General features: G+C 41.0%; 1 protein-coding gene across 1 annotated transcript in view; it reads left to right on the top strand.

Annotated features, from left to right (window-relative positions):
• LOC310794355 (XK-related protein 7-like) overlaps positions 1-17,909 on the top strand; it is a gene marked incomplete at both ends in the record, with an annotated part of 145,742 nt that extends 127,833 nt beyond the window's left edge. The window contains one exon of the mRNA XM_083656346.1: positions 17,096-17,909. Within this exon, the coding sequence (XP_083512472.1) occupies positions 17,096-17,909 (814 nt within the window). The remainder of the gene's footprint in view (positions 1-17,095) is intronic.
• Positions 17,910-22,019: the final 4,110 nt, after the last annotated feature.

Below are 22,019 nucleotides of genomic sequence, written 5' to 3'. Positions count from 1 at the left end.
CTCCGCCCTGCATGCATGCTCCAACCCGCTCTGACTGACTGGTGGCGACCATTTATGGATTTCGTTTCCACTCCCTCCTTGTTGAATCTGTCTATCTCAAATGTCTGTGCCACTGTGAAACAACAACATCAACAATGCTAGCTCGATGCTACATGCTGAAAACGGTTGGATCTGGATTGTGCAATAAAGCAGGCCTGCTTGATACTTTTGGTGGATAATTGTAAAGGTGAACGGAGCCTTTTTCCCCTATACCAGGGTGGAGGTATTAGCAGCCAGACTCTGCCATTGTAGGGAGGGAGTCTGGCAAGCGAGACTACGCGGGGAGGAACTCAAGGTAGGAGCTGCTGAGATGGAGTGGAGCGCTCCAAGGCAGTGATTGACCTGGTTGTGGTCAACTTGTAAACCTCCACGAGTTGCTGGAACATTGTGTTTTTGATGAATGTGTGGCCTTATTCAACTCCAACAGCACATACAGGAAGACGCAGAAGAGCAAGCGCATCTAGAAGCTCTATCTCCAATCTGTAGGGCTGCAAGAATCCTACATCACTCTCGTTGACATGGGCATGATCTAGAGGATGGCAACTCCATCAGCAATTGGATCGGCAGACACAAGATGGCACCCCATACAAGTGGTCGGACTATGTCCACATGGTGTCATCCATCATCCTTGCCCGCCATGGTGATGTTGACATATCATCTGTGTGATCGACCGGTATGACACAGCATACTTGGCTAAAGATGATGAGCGGAATCTGATGATTCAGAATCTATAGCTACAGCTAATAAAAAGAGCTTATTTTAGTTATCTTGTCATACATTCATTAAATATTTTAATGCAAGAAATCCTGGGGGTAGTTGGTACAGCAGTACCAAGGTAAAATGGGTGTTGACATTAACATCTTTTCAGTGAACATAATTCTGAAATGACTCCCAAAACATCCACCATTGTTAATCTCCTTCCTTGTGGTAAACCCCAAACGCACAGTATACCTTCCCATTCAAAAGTTACATTTCCACAATACTGGATGGCAGCCATCTTAGAATTATGGGTCAAAACTATGCCATAATGTAAAACTGATGTCAGAATCGGATTCCTTGTGGTTCACTTACACCGAAAAGTGTCTTCATACATTATTCTATGTGCTCTGGGTCAAAAGTCAATTTTTTAACATGGCGCCAGTGGCCATCTTGGATTTGGCCATCTGGCAAGGAAAATCCCAGGATCTTTAGGAGGGACCTGGGCGCTATTTTAACAAAGGGTCTATATAAGTCAAATCACTCATCAAAACATCTTAGCCAGAAAATGGTCATGGCTTTGAAGTTATAGCATCGGTTATCAGATACTGTAATTTCCTTCTCACAACGTCATCAAATTCACCATTGGATTAGTCACTTTAACAGTTTATGATGTTCTATATGGTATCATTGTAATCCTTGACCATGAAAACGTTGGGATAGACATCTCCTTTTCAGTGTGTGGTTCAGGAGATATGATGCAAACTACATAATTTGCTTATGGCAAATTAAAATGGCTGCCACAAGGCATTTTTGCGATGGCTCAATTTCTGAAACTGTACAGGGCCCCAAACTATAAGCGTACCAAGTTTCATGCTTTTATGAAAAAGGGAACATCATTTTCACATATCATCTGGACTAATACACAGAAATCAGGGTTTTGTCATTTATATGGGGGTAGGTTTGTTTAGTATTAACCAAAATATAAACTAGAGACATGTAGGAAGACAAAAATAACAAAATTGTGCGGTCACCTCAGGTGGTACCGATTTTTGCCTTGGCCCATGGACTACAAAGCCGTAGCACGTATGCCTGATTTTTTATGATTTTTTTAAGTTTTAAACTTTAGACGGTCGCTGTAGTGCCACCGTTAGGACTATTGGCCCCAAATTTGTGTCAAAGACGTTTGGCATGGGACTGGACCTTTGTGCAAAGTTTGGTTAGTTTTCATCTATGGGAAGTCGAACTTCCTGGGAGGAAGAAAAATAATAATAAATATAGCCGCAAGCGGCGATGCGGGGTCCAAGCTTCCGGTGACTTGGGGGGTGTATGTCAGATAATATAGACACTGAATTGCACATTTAGTCAGAGTTGGTATGTGCACAAGTGCACAAATTTTGGTTGAGATCTGGTGACCTGACCGGGTTCAAGCAGTAGTAGCAGTAGTAATAGTAGTGTTGGTGTATATGTGTGTAAGTGTGTGTGTGTGTGTGTGTGTGTGTGTGTGTGTGTGTGTGTATATATATGTACTGTACACTTCTGATCATGGTTATAGATGTGCTCAGTGAGGAAAGGATTAAACAAACTGTTCCTGAATGGTGATCTAAGTAATTGGTTGTTACAATGAAAAGCCAATGCTTTTGTAGTAGTGGTGGTAGTCATAAATCCAGGGCCGCTGGAAGTCATTTTAAGCAGGGGGTGCTGGGAGGAAGGGACTCTCGAAAATTTGGACGTTTTTTTTTTTACATTTTTTTGCCATATTTAGAGGAATATCTAATTTTAAATTAACATTAGGATACTATTGTGATGTAATTATTCAGTATTTTCTCCTTTTCTCACTCATTCAGAGCAAAGAGGGAGATATATAGCATGATGATAATGCTCTATATCTCCCTATTTGCTCTGAATACACCAGTTAACATGACACAGACTTAACATGATAGAAATATTATCAGCAAACTTAATGACTAGACTAATTATTCTGATCTGAATGGCATATATCAAGAAACATTGACTCCTCTCTTTGCTGTATAGGGGGAGGTGCATTTTTGAGTAGGCTATTAAAATAGCATGTCAAGTTCACATTTCTTTATTGCCAGATTAAACAATTCGTATTGGTTGTTGGTTGGTTCAACACAACATGTGCGTGCATGCGCGCTTCTTCTTCTTCTCTATAGCCCAGTGGTTCTCAAATGGGGGTCCGGGGACCCCCAGGGGTCCGTAGCACTTTGCCAGGGAGTCCGCGAAAAGTTTTCAGGAAAATAAAAATAAAAACTTTTTTGTTGTTGCAAAAGCTTCATAGTTCAATGAAAATATTGTATGCTTTAAATCTAAAATGGTTCATGGATTACATTCTAATCTAACAAACCTTTCAATTTAAAAGTCAAGCACGTTACCGTGGAAACAATTAAGCTTAGCCCAAAATCACGAATCAGAATGAGGGGGTCCCCGGTATATTTTCTATCTTGTAAGGGGTCCTTGACTGAAAAACATTTGAGAACCTCTGCTATAGCCTACAAGCATGTAACTTCCTTGATTGTTATTGTTGATAATTCTATTTAAATAGGCTACATTTTCATTTCCCGAAACATTCTTAAACAAGAAAGGAACATAGTGCACTGCAAAATATTTTTAATTACATTTGTAAAAAAAAAAAAAAATTGTTTTTTTTTTTTTTTTTTTTTGGAAAAAATTTAGGGGGTGCTGCAGCACCTGCAGCACCCCTACTTCCCGCGGGCCTGCATAAATCTGGTCTGCATAAGCACAAGGCCAGAATTTGAACCATTTGTCATGAAATTAATGTAAAATCCTAACTGTTACTAGATACTCCACATGGTACATTCATAGTGTCTCGGTATAGGTATGTGGTAACCCGCACTTTAGGATGCACCTTTTAAGAGTCTGTAAATGCACCTGTTAAGAATTTCCAGTATGACAACGCCACCTTCTGTTTAACGAGCGGAAGGAGCTTGACCCAATGACAAAAAAGGATAAATGACCTTGGTTCAAATGGAATCACCACTGAGGCATGAACGTGTATATTATAACAATCATCAGTTTTATTACAAAGTTTAAATAAAATTGCCTATCCTAAAAGTACAGTTGCTTGTGGCCATCCAGTTTGGCCAACCACCTGTACCGTCTCCGCCACGGGGTGCCTGAGCGCGCTCCCACGCCCCGCCGCAGCCCACCGACCGGAACACCTAGTGAGGAGGAGAGAAGGAGGGAAAACAGCACTACAAGCCAGCATGCAGAAAACCACTACAGAAAAAGGGGAAGCATGCACTCCCCTGTTGTCCCACTACAAACAACATAAACTACACGCCAAACCCTGTGCACACTTAAGACTAAGACGTATCACTATACCACCTCACGTGGAAGGATGAAGAAAAGCTCCCCCCACCAGTGCCCCACACCGGCAGCTGCGACGAAGGTGGAGGCGGACACCCGACAGCCCACCCAGAGTCAGGACGCGCTGGCCCGGCCCAGCTGTGAGTCAGTGGTCGACCAAAAAGGAGTACAAAAGGTTGACAACGTTTAGGTCACAACCACAGCACTGGTATTGTACAAATCATGGTCTAATCACCATGTAGAAATCACAGAATATTTTGCAACAGTGGAAATATTCAACTCAACAATAAAAGCCCTAGGAAACAGTGGCTGATCGCCCCACACTGAGATATGTCTGCCGTCTGGTTGGAAGAGAAACACACACCATTAGAATGGAATATATAACAAAATAAATCAAATAAACCAAAAACAACCAAAACACATACTTGTTACATGCCACGAATGGGCCAAATGGATAAGTCTCTGCCCAGTTCTCCTATACTTTCTGCGGGCAGAGATAGATAAGATAATTAAAACAAATGAGCACACACACAGTGTAAATTTCAATTTCCATTACGGCATACCAGTCATAGCACTGAGTGAAAGCCAAATACAGCCGGCATGTGGGCAAAGAGAGCGAATTTAAAACACAGCCACACATAACAGCATTAAAACATCAGCTATCAGAGCATAGCCTACCAGTTTACAGGAATGAGCAATGCCGTCAAAAGAGTTCCTGTCGTGCCTTGTGTGGGAGAGACACGACGTGCAACCAGACAGGTGAGCGTCTCCTTCTGTATGGACACAAGCAAGCCAGACCTACCCTAATGCTGCCTCCACCCCTGGTGTGGTGATTATGCAGCTGTGGAGAGTTGCAGTGCTTGATTGAATGATTGGCCCTATTGGGCCTCCAGAGTGTCCCAGGACACCACAGGTATAACAAGATTAATATTCAGGTTGTGTAAATCACCCTTTAAGTCAAACTGTTAGTGGCTTAATAGGTTATCAGTTAACAAGTTACTTGTCTGTTATTCAGATGTTTTAAAAAGGTAAGCTTGGGCACAGTGGACATCTACAAGTTGGCAATACAAGTGTAAGCTTAAGGTTGACTAAAGGAGTTAGGCTATAATGCATACAAAACTGGGACAAAAGACAGCAAAAGAGGCAGATATGATTCAAACAATAAGTTTTTATTTGTTGTTCCATGGTGCTGCGTATTGAATGTTCTCCAGTTGGATTGGGTTTCTAGAGACAAAAGTACAGGAATGATGAGAATAAGCAGTTGTGATGAGTCACTGTCTGGATGGGTAAATGCATTGAGTGGCAGACAGTAGTCTGGTTGTAGGAAAGCAGTAACACAAGTTAATGGTTACAAAAAATGGCTGGTTGTTTAAAGGGTAGACACATGATGTAAAATGTAGACAGGGTAAAGCAGTACAGAGAAGAAGGAAATTACAATTGTTGCAGGTGTATAAGCTAGGAATGTAAAATATTTACTTCTTATCTTCTGCAGTTTTGAAGGCGGTGTGCAGGTGGGTGTTGAAGGAGACTAGTTTAGTGAATTGTGTGGATTCTTGAATAACTGCATTGAAGTATGTTTTGGAGTGATCTCTGGTGAAGTGTTTGATTTCGGACAGTTCGTGTATATATCCTTGGACTTTCACTTTTGCTGGCGATGCCATTTACTTAAATTGAGGTAAAAGGCATCATTATTTGTTACTGGATGACTGAAAGCACTAGTTGTAGTACTTGGCCTGCATAAGCACATAAGACAGAACTTTTAATTAAAAAAAATGAGCACACACACAAACAGTGTAAATTTCAATTTCCATTACGGCATACCAGTCAGAGCATTGAGTGAAAGCCAAATACAGCCGGCATCAAGCTCTCCAGTTTCCTTCTGTGGGCAAAGAGAGCGAATTTAAAACACAGCCACACATAACAGCATTAAAACATCAGCTATCAGAGCATAGCCTACCAGTTTACAGGAATGAGCAATGCCGTCAAAAGAGTCCCTGTCGTGCCTTGTGTGGGAGAGACACGACGTGCAACCAGACAGGTGAGCGTCTCCTTCTGTCTATGAGACAAGCAAGCCAGACCTACCCTAATGCTGCCTCCACCCCTGGTGTGATGATTATGCAGCTGTGGAGAGTTGCAGTGCTTGATTGAATGATTGGCCCTATTGGGCCTCCAGAGTGTCCCAGGACATCACAGGTATAACAAGATTAATATTCAGGTTGTGTAAATCACCCTTTAAGTCAAACTGTTAGTGGCTTAATAGGTTATCAGTTAACAAGTTACTTGTCTGTTATTCAGATGTTTTAAAAAGGTAAGCTTGGGCACAGTGGACATCTACAAGTTGGCAATAAAAGTGTAAGCTTAAGGTTGACTAAAGGAGTTAGGATATAATGCATACAAAACTGGGACAAAAGACAGCAAAAGAGGCAGATATGATTCAAACAATAAGATTTTATTGTAAATAATAAGTTAGTATGAAATGAAAAAGTAAAAAGAAAAGTATTAATCAATTTTGATCTTGTCTTTGGCTGGGTTGGAGGTGCTGGGCTGTGTGAGGGGACAAGTCTTAGAGTCAGAGTCTGAGTCATGATCTATACGGAGTCGGGGGCAGGGGGGTCAGTCTGAGTCAGGGGGGTCAGTCTGAGTCATGGCTATGATTTGATCGTCCATTATGTCCAGTTTGATGTGATTGAGCATGAGTATGGCTTCCTCTATTTCGTCTGTAGTCATTTGTCTTGGTGATTTTTTAAGTAGTGGTGTGATGATTGCAAGTGGGATCGTGTATGCTGTTTCCTGGTTATTGATGGACAGTGAAAATCGAATATGTGTTTTGCAGGTAAGTTTTTCTGTTTTGCGTCTTTGTTTGCATTTCTCACATTTGTATGTGAGTGAGTCCAGGTTTATAGTGGGGATGGGTGCCAAACAAAAACAGAAGTATTTGTTTGTGACTGTGGCAGAAGCGACTTCACCATAGATGGTTTGAGTGGTGGGTGGTGGTGGTTGTATGTATGATGTAAGTGCAGTGGTGGTTGTTGATATTGTGGTTGGGGTGGTAGTGAGATATTTTTTCTGTTTGTATGTATGTATAGATAGGTTGGTCAGGTTGTACCAGTTGTCAATGTTGGGTTTCCAGTCCCCCCACACAGCCAGATCAATGGTTCCAGTTGGGTCGGTGAGGAGGAATGTTGTTTTGTCCATGAGGGTGCCGGCTGAGGTTGTCATTTGTGTTGTGGGGGTTTTTTGATGGAGAATTTTGCCTGTGATGTTGATCTGTGGAAGAGCATGGCATAAACAGACAAATTAGTCATAGGAAGTAGTATGTTTAGCTTTTATAACAAGTAGTTCACATTGACATGACCCCATTTGCATACAAGTTGACTTTAGAAAATTTGGAGTTATGCAATTCAAATGTAAAGATTCAAAGAGATTATGGCCAATGTTCAGTAGGTGCAATTAGTGTTTTTGCATGATATTGTATGTTTTATCTAATGTCAATGCTGTGGCATAGGTTGCAAGAAAGGACAATAGACTTACTTTTTGGAAGTGGCGTCCATCATCCAAAATGGTGGCGATGTCTGTAGTGGTGGCTTGTGAAGAGAATGATGAGTCGTACATGAAGGTGAGAGTTTTTAGGTGTGAGATTTGTGAGTAATATGTGAGTTTTATGTCCGGTGGTTTGTTGTTCCATGGTGCTGCGTATAGAATGTTGTCCAGTTGGATTGGGTTTCTAGAGACAAAAGTACAGGCATGATGAGAATAAGCAGTTGTGATGAGTCACTGTCTGGATGGGTAAATGCATTGAGTGGCAGACAGTAGTCTGGTTGTAGGAAAGCAGTAACACAAGTTAATGGTTACAAAAAATGGCTGGTTGTTTAAAGGGTAGATAGATGATGTAAAATGTAGACGGGGTAAAGCAATACAGAGAAGAAGGAAATTAAAATTGTTGCAGGTGTATAAGCTAGGAATGTAAAATATTTACTTCTTATCTTGTGCGGTTTTGAAGGCGGTGTGCAGGTGGGTGTTGAAGGAGACTAGTTTAGTGAATTGTGTGGATTCTTGAATAACGGCATTGAAGTATGTTTTGGAGTGATCTCTGGTGAAGTGTTTGATTTCTGTCAGTTCGTGTACATATCCTTGGACTTTCGCTTGTTTTGCTGGCGATGCCATTTTCTGAAATGGAGGTAAAAGGCAACATCATTATTTGTTACTGGATGACTGAAAGCACTAGTTGTAGTACTTGGCCTGCATAAGCATATAAGACAGAACTTTTTTTTTTACTTTTAATTAGTTGGAATTAAACACACAGGGATAAGAATACACACAGTGTAGGTGTGAACATATTCACACTGTCTCTTTAAAGTAAACAGAATTGGCATAATGAAACATTTTAAGGTAGTGTAAACTTTTCTTCAATTCAATGGAAACCAAACATCTAGTGGCCTATTGGTTACTGGCTAATAAGTTAGCATGTGAACACTGTCTTAATTGGTTTGACATTTACAAGTCAGCAATAATAGCACAAACTATTACACCTCATGTGTAAAGATTGTAAGCTTAAATTGGATATTAAAAAAAGCATTTCTTCTACCAACCTGTAGCAACTTTGTCTTTTTCCTGACTAGAATGATTGATTTTATCTGGTGTAGATATATACTGAGCCTGGCCACAGACTCCACTCTGATTGGTTGACAGTAGTGTTAATTGTGATTTACAACATCTGGTGCAGGTATAGACTAGACCACAGGTCTAGTTTTGATTGGTTGACAGTTCTGTTAATTGTGATTGTGATTGTGTCACAGCATCTGGTGTACACATGGAGCCTGACCACAGTCCAAACTTTGATTGGTTAATAGTGCCGTTTATTGCACTGCAGGATTACAAGTAGTAACTAGGTTACAATTAGCAAATCTTATAGTTTTGTTTTTACAATGGTCTATAAAATATACATATATCTGAATGTAGTACAAATCTATGAGTTTGGCTGCTGTGGGGCTTATGAGTATGTTCTCTGTCTGTCCGTCTGCCTGGTTCCCTGTCTCCATTGTCCTGTCTATTCATTTATTTTAATTGCTTATTTCCCCCAGGCTGTGCCTTGGACCAATGTAAAAGTTGGTTGAGGGGCGCAATATAAATGAAAATATCATATATCATACAGATGTAGATACAGCACAGTTTTTCTTAATATACACATATATAGGCAAATGCACATTAAGTTAAGTATATAAACAAAAATTGCAGATGTTATACTGCTCATCCTTAACTTTTTGTTGCCTGTGTCATCACATTGATCTTCAACTGTGTCCACACATGCATTTTTCTTTTGCAGGACATGGAGTGGGAGGCTCATATGCACTGTGTGATTCACAGTTGAAAAAACATTGAATAACATTTGTAGATCCCGCCTTAATTAAGCCTCAGGTTGGTCAGATGATAGACATTTTGTTTGGCAGAAACTTCTTAATTATACAGACCAAACTAACCACATTACCACACATTAGTCAACACTGACTAATGAGAATAGATTACATATAACAGGATTATCATGACTATGGTTCATAGACATAAATGTGTGTTCCACAAGGCCCCATACTGGCCTACAGATGCAAATAATTTGGTCCAACAGCAGCATGGGACAACTGACAACTAGACAGAATATTACTTTGAAATTGTATAAGTTATGTTGACAAGAAATTACTGTCATCTTAGGTCTGTTTAACCAAAATTGATATTTTCTCATAAAATTGTATTTCTATACATGGTCTGTAGTACATGTGAATGGTTTTGTCAGGGAAAATATTTAAGAAAAGTCATGAACAGGTAGGGTTATATCTTTTATTAAAATAGTTACATGCATTGAAAATATCAAAACGGTCCCACAGATCACAGTGGTGGTTGTAGTCTTAAATTGGTGTATGGTATGGGGCGAAGATAATGTTAAGATAATGCTTGTTGGTGAACTAGCTGTGCTTGGGGGATATTTGGGGGGAGGTTGTGGTAGAGTCCTTAGTAGCATGGGCTTTTCAGTCTTCTGTTCTTGATGAGGCTGATGGCAGTTGGGAAGAAGTTAGTAATGAGGAGTATTGTTGGGGAAGAGCTGGACTGGAAGTCTCTTATCTCATGGAGAGCCAGGATGACGTGGATAGGGGTGTCTTTGCTGCTAATTCAAGGACAAAAACGTGTAATAAACTGAATTGTAATATTGTAGAGGGTAGTTAACACAACTGTAAAGAATGGTTTATGTCAATACTCACCCATGAAGATAAATCACACATTAGCAAACAGTCAGATGTATTATTATGACCACAGTCCATGGACATGGATATTTGTCACAAGCCTCTAGTGGCCTCCACATACAAATATGTTTGATCACCCAACAGTATGGGGCAACTCACAAACATACAGCATATTACTTTGAAATAGTATACATTATTTTGACCCTTAAATAACTGCTATCTCGGGTCTATTTAGCTCTATAAACACCATGTACAGCACAATAGCCTCTTTTAAAGAAAAGTAATTGATGAACTTGTTAGTGATAAAGTTTGACTTCTGGATGAGTTCTCATTCAATGCTTATGAGTGATAGTACACAATTTAATTGGATAAAACAGCATCTAAACAATTAAAAAATAATCAGCAAAAGGCCTATTTTCTTATTTTTATTAACCCTTCCACCACCCCCCCACTTCGGAGGACATGCTTTGTTTTTACATCATTTGAATTTTACAACAATTATTTTACACATTATGTTCTTTGGTACATTTTGAGCTGAAGCAGTACATGTAGATATAGGACTTATAGTCTCTTAATTTATACATATATAGCCAAATATATATTACATAGACAATACAATCATCTCAGTTTCTGTCCAGAAAACTGCCACTAGGGGGCAGTACCAAAAGAGTGCCGTCAATGGTTAATGGTCCTCATTGGTTTAGGGCTCTCTGGACACTTGCCCACTTTGCTAATGTGGTAATGAGACCATGTCCAATCTGGGAACTTAGTCTATTTTGGCACATAGAGTGGAACATCTGTATCTTTTTTTAGGCTTCCTGTACAGGTAGATCTTCTGCTTGGGATGTCCACTTCCATGCAGTGGTGCCTTATAAAAAACATCCATTGTGTTGCTTTTATTTTGAATGCTAAACATGCAAATTCTAATATATTAAATAGTATTGAGGACCAGAATAACAACAGAGTGGCACTGTGTAGAGGTGAATGTTCTGGGTGGAAGATGTGTGTTGTATAGGAAGCCTAAAAAAGGTATGGCTGTTCCAGAGTCTATTTGGGTTCCCAACAATTTGTGCCATTTTAGATGAATACTTAAGAACTAGTTCGGTGGTTCTCAAAGTGAGGTCCAGGGACCATCAGGGGTCCTGAGAGGGCAGTATTCAGCATTGGCATCATTTAATTTACAAGAAGTTAACAATTAGAGAATGTAGAAGAACGGTTGTATTGATGTAGTTTCACTGTTACATTACAGATACGCTATGACGAGAGTGATGTCTCCTCCTTTATTTCACTTACACACAGAGAGGATGAGACTGAGGAATTCTGATCACCAATACCATTATTATTATTTTAAGGGCTTTATTTTAAGGGCTTTAAAGCATTAAGGGGAGGGCAGCTATTCTTATTTGTAAAATAAATAAATAAGATAAATAAATATTTTTCATATTCTGGCCTTTTCATAAAAGATCCGGTGCTATAGTCCCGAAAGCCCAGGCCAAACCATGCCACTGGCTGTCATATAGTGAGATAATGCTTTTTGGCCCCTTCTCCTCAACAGGTGTCACAATTGTCTACCTGTGTGATTATATTCTGTGTAAACTGCCTCATTCAACACTGCCCTGATGAAGGCCAAGTGTGGCTTTTTATTTTGTTCTGAAATGAACTAAGGCTTTAAATAAAGGGTTTTATCTGAGAAGACTGCCTTGGTAAAGTCATTTTAATATAGCTTTTACACTGGAATGCTAGTTTGGACACTGACTCTACAAACACACAAGTCAGCTCATTAAATACCTCGAAATCCATACTTCAACCAATCCAAAACTCAATTTTACCCCATCACTACATAATATCAAAGCAGATGATCCTACCAAAACAGCCAGGTATAAATTACATATTTCTGAAACTACAACAGTTGATTCCTTGGTGAGCCACAAACACTTCATACTCTAGCCATGCTTACCTCTGCAAGTGTGGTGGTAACGATGTCACATGACATTATGTCTTCCCCTTCTTTCAGCTAGCTTTCGGGTGCAGTACTGCCACCTACTGATCTGGAGTATGATATTAAGCTCAGTATGACATTAAAGTATTAACCATAACATACGTTGTCTTTTGGTGGTGGGAGGAAACCCAAGTGAGGACAGGGAGAACATGCAAATACAACACAGAAGGAAGCTGTGGACAGAGAGGGAAGCTGAAAGATTTGAACCCATGACCTTCTTGCTGTGAAGCAACATCACTGACCACTAGGCCATCGTGCTGCCGAAAATGTATAACTCAAGGCTGTAAAATAAACAAAATAGCTGGTACTAAATACATTTCTGAACAAGAACATTTAAAGAACCAGATTGGCAATATCTGAAGATTTTGAGGCCCACTGTTCAAACCTTACCTAGGGATCAACATTTTTCAACCTTAGAGACCTCAAGACTTCCAATCTCCATTTTCTTGTTCACCTCATTAGTATGAGCAGAAATAAACATCAGAATATACCTTTAAAATGATAGTACTTGATCAGACAGTAGTATTTGGGTTGAATACACCTTTAAAACCATAAGTACTTGTGACTTGAAGTAGTACTTGGACAGAAAGCAGTTTTTGTGTACAATATCCCTTTAAGTATCTGGACAGAAAGTGGTATTTGGGTAGAACATACTGTCAATACTACAAGCACTTCTCTGGCTCTGCAGATACCGGTACATATAGTATGGTGTACAAAGTTAAATACAACATTCTGGATAGCTCACTTGGTAAAGCTCATGACTTATGCTAACTAAAGGCTCAAAGTTCAAACCCCATGTGGGATGAGCAAGTTTCAACTTCAGACAGTTAAGTTAGTAACAGTAATTAAAACTCAACATGTTGCCTCCTTATTTTGTGGTGTCTCATCAACTTGTTCAATATCTTGGAAATGTTAGCTGGAGATTGCGTGGCTGTGTTAAAGAACATGTTTTGCAACAGGAGAGGTTAGTTCTTGTCTCATGATGGAGCTTTTGTGTTCTGAAATCAGAATTTTCAGTTGTCATTGAGTCTTTCCCACACACACATCAAACCATAGGGCGTAGTAGCGTCCACTACAGAAAGTTGATGGTGTTATCCCTGAAATTGCTTTTGATGACTATAGCCAGCACCCTGCATGGCAGCTTGTCATGCAGTCCATTTACCATTAAGGACATTTTTGTATTACACACATAATGCACCACTTTACATTAAAAGTCTGCCCTGAATGGAGGTGTTTGAACTAATTGGTGTGGGTTGTGCTGTTACAATGAGCACATGAGTGACAAGGATAATTCAGATTGAATTCTCTTTTTGGACCTTTCACATCTGAAGACACAATAATGTATTGGAATGTTTTTCCTCTCATATATCTGAAAGAAGGCTCCCAGCAAACACAATTACATCATGATGATGTTCTGATATCATCTTTCAGTGACGTCCAGGACTAGGCCAAATCACAGCCGATTTGAGGATCATTTAGACATTGGTTGGCCATTTTGCTGCTGCATCTTGGGAAGTGTAGTTTTTTGTGAGAGTAACCCCATTCCCTGGCTCATCTCTTGCACCAGGGGCTGTGTGTGTGTGTGTGTGTGTGTGTGTGTGTGTGTGTGTGTGTGTGTGTGTGTGTGTGTGTGTGTGTGTGTATGTGTGCATGTGTGTGTGTGTGTGTGTGTATATATATATATATAAATGTGTGTGTGTGTGTGTGTCTGTGTGTGTATGTGTGTCTGTGTGTGTGTGTGTGTGTGTGTGTATATATATATATATAAATGTGTGTGTGTGTGTGTGTGTGTGTCTGTGTGTGTATGTGTGTGTGTGTGTGTGTGTGTGTGTGCATGTGTGTGTGTGTGTGTGTGTGTGTGTGTGTGTGTGTGTGCATGCGTGCGTGCGTATGTGTGTATGACACCTGTGTGTGGAGTGAAGCACTCTGGGAGATGAAGTACAGCCGTGGTGGCCATTTTAGTATATATGTGTGTGTGTGTGTGTGTGTGTGTGTCTGTGTGTGTGTGTTTGTGTTTGTTTGTTTGTTTGTTTGTTTGTTTGTTTGTTTGTGTGTGTGTGTGTGTGTGTGTGTATGTGTGTGTGTGTGTGTGTGTGTGTGTGTGTGTGTGTGTTTGTGTGTGTTTAGTGTCAGGGCATGTGTCATCAAAAGTTTAAACATTTATCATTTCAAGACAGTTACACGTATCCAAAATCCTTTAATAACTTTAGGTCGGGTTAGTCCATAGGTGTCCCAAAATAATTGCCGTGTGATTTGGCCAAACGGTGTAGGAGGAGTTCGCAAAAGTAGGTTATTGAGAAAGTCCAAGATGGCGGAAAATCTAGCAGACTTAAATGGGCGTGGTCTATATGGATAGATGCGTATTGATCCAGGGAATCCAGCAGATGTGGAATTTTGATTCTACGCCTCACGGTTCAGCAGTTATGGGCCAATACGTGCAGTCGGCTGTTATAGCGCCACCATCTGGCAATATGGCTCATTTTTTGTCTCTGAGTAGTGGGGCACATTTCCAACCTATGTGCAAAGTCTGGCTACTGTACCCCTTACGGTTTTTGACGTGCATACTGTTTTAGCGGAGAATAATAACAATAATAAACGGAACAGATACAATAGGGATCCACGCACTTCGTGCTTGGACCCCTAATAATAATAAAGGCAAATACAAGAAGTGGCCTGGCCGCTTCGCTGGCCCGGCCACTAATTAAATGAAGTATCTTGTCTTCTTTTCCTGGCTTTTGAAACAAAATTTGCACACTTAAATACATAATTTTTTGTCATCTGCCCACCAAAATATTTCAGAGTTTTGTTGAAGGATGTCATTGAACAATATGGCCCCTATCGTTGCATCAGCCTATAAACTGCGCTGAGCGCCCAGCGCAGCGCAGATGAGTGGGCGTGGACCAGCCCACTCGATATCTTGGTGTCGGCGCTACACGCAGCCTTAAGCATTACAACCATGCGTTTTAAGCGTAAAATTATGCACAGTCTGCTCATTGGGGAAGTGCAGTCACAAGTCACAAGTCACAAGCTTGCCTTTTAAGCTCCAATTCCACGGAGCAATCCAGTAAAACCAGACAAGCCAAGTGCTCTGCCCCCCCCCCCTCATTCATCCCGTCTGTCTGTCTCCATATTATATAGGCTATTATTCCATATTATTATGCTTCTCAAACCAATCTAACTGCAGTTTAAATACTGCAAGCATGTAAATACGCTACACTATAGCAAGATCAAAGTGAAAATAATGTTCTAAACGCATTGGCTAGAAGAAATGATGAGATTAGATTGGTGAAAGTTTGTCCAGAATGATATTGTTTTCTCTCCCCTGCTGCAGGTAGGATGATGAACATAAATATAGCCTACATTATGTAAAGTCATTGCAGAAGTGTTTTTATTGTAAAACTAAATGTGAAGTAGGGCCAATATATTGGAGCGGACACCACAGTAGGACATGACAGTAGAACTTACGCTGTCACTTATCTAAATCACGTTAAATCTGCGAGGGATATATATGTTTCACATAGGGTTGTGATTTGATTTCGCCATTTTATTTTGTCCAATATTGAAATGTTCCACAATTGCAATTGTGTTAAGAGAAATATTATTTCGATCTACCACTTACCCTATTTAAGCTGATTTGGTTGCTATTTCTTCTTAAACGGATTCGCCTCAATGCGCCTCAATGCATACTGGGAGATTTCACATCTGTGGCGTGCCTGTCTGCTGTCTGATGCACGAGGGAATGAGAGAGAGAGAAGACCAAACTTTTTTTTCCAGCAGTCGTATTGTGCCTGTCTGATGAGCAAGAGAGAGGGAGTGACACAGAGAGAAGGGGGACAGAGAGTCAGATGGCAGAGGAGAGCTCTGCGCAACCAGCGCACTGAATAGGCCTGGTTTTGAAAAGCGCTAAGCCCTAAATTAACGCCAGGGCGGAAGATATCGTTAGGCCGGTATTAAGGCCGAAATGCCCATTCTGGCACTGCGCCACGCCTGTTTGGCGTAAAGCGCATTTCGGGGTATAAAGCCATGTTGCTATCTTCCCGAGGCAGGCGCAAGGCACTTTTTTTGCGTTTAAGGCCAGTTTTTAAGCCTAAGGCCTGTGGGAGAATAGGGCCCCAGATCTCTTAAGTCATCATAATTTGTAGAATATAAAATAAAATGACTCGCTTTCCACTTCTCCCAGATCACAGAGCTCACATTTTCCTCTGGAATGTTTTTGAATCATCCAACTTCAATGGCCAAGGGAAGAATACCAGCTCTCAGCTGTGCAACCAAGGATCTTTGGCTTCTTGATAAACGAGATGTAACATACAGTTCAGGGCGAAAACTACATTTGAGATTCACATAAGTCCTTAATTTAGGCTTTGACAGTACATTTTCAAGCCATTTTCTTCATATTTCAGTAGAAGCTTATGTTTGATTTAAGGTTAAGATTTAAGGTTTACATTACAGCACAAGTTATTTCTATAGATATAAACCATATCAACATCCTCAAAGATAGAACAAAGCTCCTTGGCCCATGGAGAATTATGGCATTGGTAATGCTAGTAGAACGTTCTCTATTTTGGTTTTTCTTAAAGACAGATGAAAATCTGTCAGCATGGTCGAACAAAATCAGCATAATAGCGCTCCTAGTAACGTGTGAAAGAAGGCTGTTCTTCTTGGCGATATCGTCAATGTCAAGTCTGTTTCTTTTACATGGTTCTAGACCTAGAACACCTGATTATTATTGGTACTAGTCGGAATCATATCATTATTAGCCGGTTTATTTCTTGTTTTCCAGGTGTGTGATGACCTTCTGGATCATTCAAGGCGAAACCGACTTCTGCATGTCCAAGTGGGAGGAGATCATCTACAACATGGTGGTGGGCATCATCTACATCTTCTGCTGGTTCAACGTGAAGGAGGGCCCCAGCCGCTTCCGCATGACCGTCTACTGGTCTGTGACGCTGGCCGAGAACGTGGCGCTGACCGCGGCCTGGTACATCTACCGCGGCCCGCACACCTCCCACTCCTACGCCCTGGTGGTCGTCTGCCTGGTGGCATGCAGCTTCGCCCTGGGGACCTTCTTCATGTTGGTGTACTACTGCTGGTTGCACCCGGACGGGCCCGTTCTTGGCTCGCGGTGGGGAGGTTGCGTGAATGAGGGGGAGGGGGTGGCGGGAGTGATCGATGCTTGCCTCACCCCCTCTCAAGGCTCTCAAACCCCAGGGGGCTCGGACGTGGTCATCACCAGCCCTCCCAGGACTCTCCCCAGGACTAGAGAGACGGGGGAGCCGGTCCCCGGAGAGCGAGACAGGGACAGGGAGAGAGACAGGGACAGTTGCCTGCCTGTCTTCCAGGTGCGCCCCTCCCCTTCCTCCTCTCCGGCGCTCCTCCACAGGACCTCCTCCTCCTTCCGGGCCCAGGAGGGCCCCGTGATCCGCATCGACCTCCCAAGGAAGCGATACCCAGCCTGGGACGCGCACTTTATTGACCGCCGCCTCCGCAAAACCATCCTGATTCTGGAGACCACATCACCCGTCAGCCCCAGGATACAGTACAGGAGTAGCATGATGGGCAGCAAAGAGGTGTTAGAATATGAGACAACAGTCTAAAAACCATGGAGCTCTGAAACTTCAAGTGCAACCTGGGACCAAGGCTCAGTCTGAGATCGATGCTCATCCCAGGACGCAGGCCAGGAGAAGCATGGACGGGAGTTGTGGAGTATCAAAGAACTCTTAAAAAAAGGTTGTTAAACTTGATTAAAAAAAAAAAATATATATATATATACAGTATATATATATATATATACAGTATATATATATATATATATATATATATATATATATATATATATATATATATATAGATGTGCAATCTGGGACCAAGGCTCAAAAGTCTCCCCCCAGGAGCCAGTCGAGGTGTAGCATGAATGGGCCATGCCGTAGTGATGGAGAAAGAGAGACATGTCGAACAGTCAGAGGGGGATCTTCATCTTTTTCAAAAGCTTGGAGATGAGAAATCTAATCTCTCATTCTGGGACCAAGGTTTGGTAGATGTAGTTTCATCGTGGTGGTTAGTACAAGGAGTGTGAGATGACTGTGAGACAAGAAGGTGCATGAACTTGAAGCCTAGACCTTGGGGATCCAATGGAGGGAAAGTCAGGGAAAGTTTAGAGAGCGGTTACCTGCGAGTACGAAGGACACACCACCGTGTTGGTAATAACCTGGTGGCTCACTTTGACTGTACCACTATACCAAAATCAAGCTTTTTTTTAAATGAGGAATTAAGAGGCAATAGCGTTTTGCTTTTTTGATTCGTCACTCTTCCAATGAGGTTGTGTGTCCCTCGAAACCTTTGGCAAGTGCTCTGTAGGCATTCTGTGATGGGCCTCTATTGAGAAGTGTATTATCTTGCCCTGAGATTCAATCCAATGAAATCATGGCTAAGTAAAGTACATCATCAGGGGACCCACCAGTTGTAGGCTCACAACCGATTTTAGGCCCAGATAGTTTAGGAAACTTTGGCCGAAGAACAAGGGGACAGAAAAACAGCCATTGTAAAGGTCCCAGTGTTTACATGCTAGCTGCATTAATGCTGCACTCTCCCCCTCAACCCAGAAAGGACTTGTTTGGAAAATCCTGCAGTGCGGATGTAACATTAACAACTTCTGAAATGGCTACCACCATACAGCATGTTGTAACCCACCAGAAACAAGTCTGTGATGTATTTTGGTTCATGATCTATAGTTGAATTAATACAGGTGTCAGACATAAGCTATTGTAATATGCTGTAGTTAGGTGATGAATGACATTTGGGTACGGCTTAATTTACTCATAAGAGTCACCTCTCCTGTCAGCCACAGATCAGGTACGAGGTGTGATGAGCTGAACGTAAGGGTCGATTAAAATCACACCCTTTTGTGTCCTTAAATAAATTAACCTGGATGCAAACTAGACAGGACACAAAATGGCCACCACAAAATGTCTGCAGTTGGCAGGGTGACAATTCATTTAAGCAGACCCTGGCAACTCCACAGCTGAATAAACTGACAAGAGATCCACACACTGGCGTGATACACAGGCACATAGTTTTGGGGAGATGTCGCAAGCTGGTGATTATAAGGACCTATCTGTGTGGATCATCAAAGATCCCAGCTGGGAAAACGTATGTACTTTCGAGACTCCTATTTTATGTTTTATTTTATTAACAAAATAAAACCACACAACCATAAAGTAACATTCAAAGATTGCGATTTTCAATTAACCTAATTTTCGGATAGAACCGTGTAATTCTAAGTTCATGATGTTGGGCAATTGTTGAATAGGGTCACCTTCGATTGAAATTTAAGATCATTCCATGATTGGAATTCCTTTTTGGAACAGTAGTTGTTCCAAATGGTGACTATAACATCTCAATGGTGGTGGTGAGGTTACAGAGTTTACAGAACTATTTACAGAGTTCTGTCACTACGCAAGCACTCAAGAAAATAATCATCTGCATTTGTATTCTTCAACCAGAGGTAGACCTACTACAAAGTAGCCTGTGTCTTGTTTCATGCCGTGCCAGTCACACTGGGTGCTGAGAAACAAGCTGGATAGAAAGGTGCACAAGTTAGATGATAATACTGGTATTTTTGTTTTCCCTAGTTTGTGCCAATAATAGTGTAGGTTTACTTCTGGTTTCCATTCTTCCTGCTGGTGTCTGCACACAGTCGGCATAGTTGACGCTGTTTTCCAGTATGGAAAACAAATTCAACAGAGCTTTCTCAAAACGATGCAGGTGGATTTGTTTGAACGACTAGGAATGCTGTCTCCACTTGCAATTTGCCGCAATATTGATGCAGGTTCTCAACGTTGCTGCAGGCCGTCATATCAACATTCATTCAAGGTTTGCTGGGAATGGGTTAGGGTTAGGGTTAGATTTGTCCTTTTTGCCCGAATTCGGAGGAAATGCTTTCCGCAGTCAGGTGCAAAGGATACATGCAGCCTACAGATAAAACGATATAAAACAACATTCCATACATACAGAGACCACAGGAACTCAAACATAAATTACATAAAGATATTTTTGTCATTTTTTTGACACAGTAACTCTGTTGTCGGTGTGGTCCCGGGGGGGGGGGGATCTTCTCGTGCGCAGCAGCGACCGAGCGAGCACTGGGTCCAGAGAAAGCTTGGACTCGCCAACGACGCTTGAACCTCTCATTACATGATTTATGGGTATGAAGTCCTCAAAAATCCCTCAGTTCCCTCTTGCTGCCAGTCGGGGCCGCCAGCGTGCGGATTTGCCAAGTGCAGTTTTAATTATGCCTTTAGGGTGATGATGCATGTGTAAAGTCTGAGGTGTTGTAGGGACTGTCAGGGTTGGCGGTTCAAGTCCCTGTGTAGCTCGATGGCTAGAGCAAGGCACTAACACTGTCAGGGTTAGGGGTTTGATTCCTAATGAAGCCACCTATGCCAAAAATGCATGCACAAGCCCAGTTTTGACAAAAGTGTCAATTGGAGTTGCGCAGTGGATGCTATGAAATAAACAAAAAATTAAAAAAAATATTAGTGATAATTTTGGGCAAAACAGACGAATGTTGCCACTGCATCATAACTCCGACAGTTATGATGAACTATGTTAAATACTGTCAGTGGTTTGTTTATATGGTCATGATGATGATAATTGGTGCTGAATATTACTACTCTATGTCAATCACAATCATGTCAAACATGATAGGCTAATGTACAGATGATGTGTGGACTACCCAATCACACTCTGAGGCAAGGCTCTCGCTGGTTGGGTAGGAAACAAGTCCTTTTGTCGTTGAGGTAACATAACACTTAAAAAGTGGTGTGCTGACTATATATCGACTTGAACAAAATGTGTTAAAAAGTTAACCGAGTAAAAAAAAAATCAATCATCTTTGATTAATTGATGCAAGTATTTATGTTTAGCTATTTATTTATTTTTGTATTTGTTTTATATCTATTTATCTATTGTTTACTCACTCGGTGGCCATGTCTTTGGTATGACTCTTATAGTAAGATGTAAAAACTGAAAATACATAGTTTTTTTAACTCATTCTATGTATCTGTATATACCAGAGTGGCGCTATAGTAGAAAGAATGTGTGTGCGAATGTTTGCTATGTATGTACAGTATGTATGTATACGTATGTATGTATGTATGTATGTATGTATGTAGCCTATGTATGTATGTATGTATTTATGTGTGTGTGCGTGTGTGTGTGTGTGTGTGTGTGTGTGTGTGTGTGTGTGTATGGATGTTTGTATGTAATGGTGTTATAGTTTTTTTATAATGCTGCTTCTTAAACATCCTCTGAGTGAACGAGCAGAAAACTAATAAAATGGTGGTGAAAATATCTATAAAGATGTAAAAAGAAAAAAGTACTCATAAAGCTGTGCTGACAACTGTAGATGGGAACAATAATGTAGTAAACGTGGCTCAACAGCCTTAAAAATAAATTCTGGCTTGGTGTTGGTGGTTTGTTCCAATGTGCTTCTGCTGTAATCTGTAATCTGCTGTAATCTATGATGACATTTTGAAAAGAAAAGAAGTCAATATTTCACAGGTGATCCTATACTAAAAGAAAAAACAATGTAAGTAAAGATCTTAAGATGACTTCTAACTTTAAAGCCCCCATGAAACAGCATCTGTTTGCATTTCTTGTTGAAACAGGATGTTGGAGGCAGGACATAACGCAGGGAGGGTTCAAAC

Source organism: Poromitra crassiceps (assembly GCF_964638095.1).
Source record: "Poromitra crassiceps genome assembly, chromosome: 20".
Lineage (NCBI taxonomy): Eukaryota > Metazoa > Chordata > Actinopteri > Beryciformes > Melamphaidae > Poromitra > Poromitra crassiceps.
This window is presented reverse-complemented; position numbering and strand designations above follow the sequence as displayed.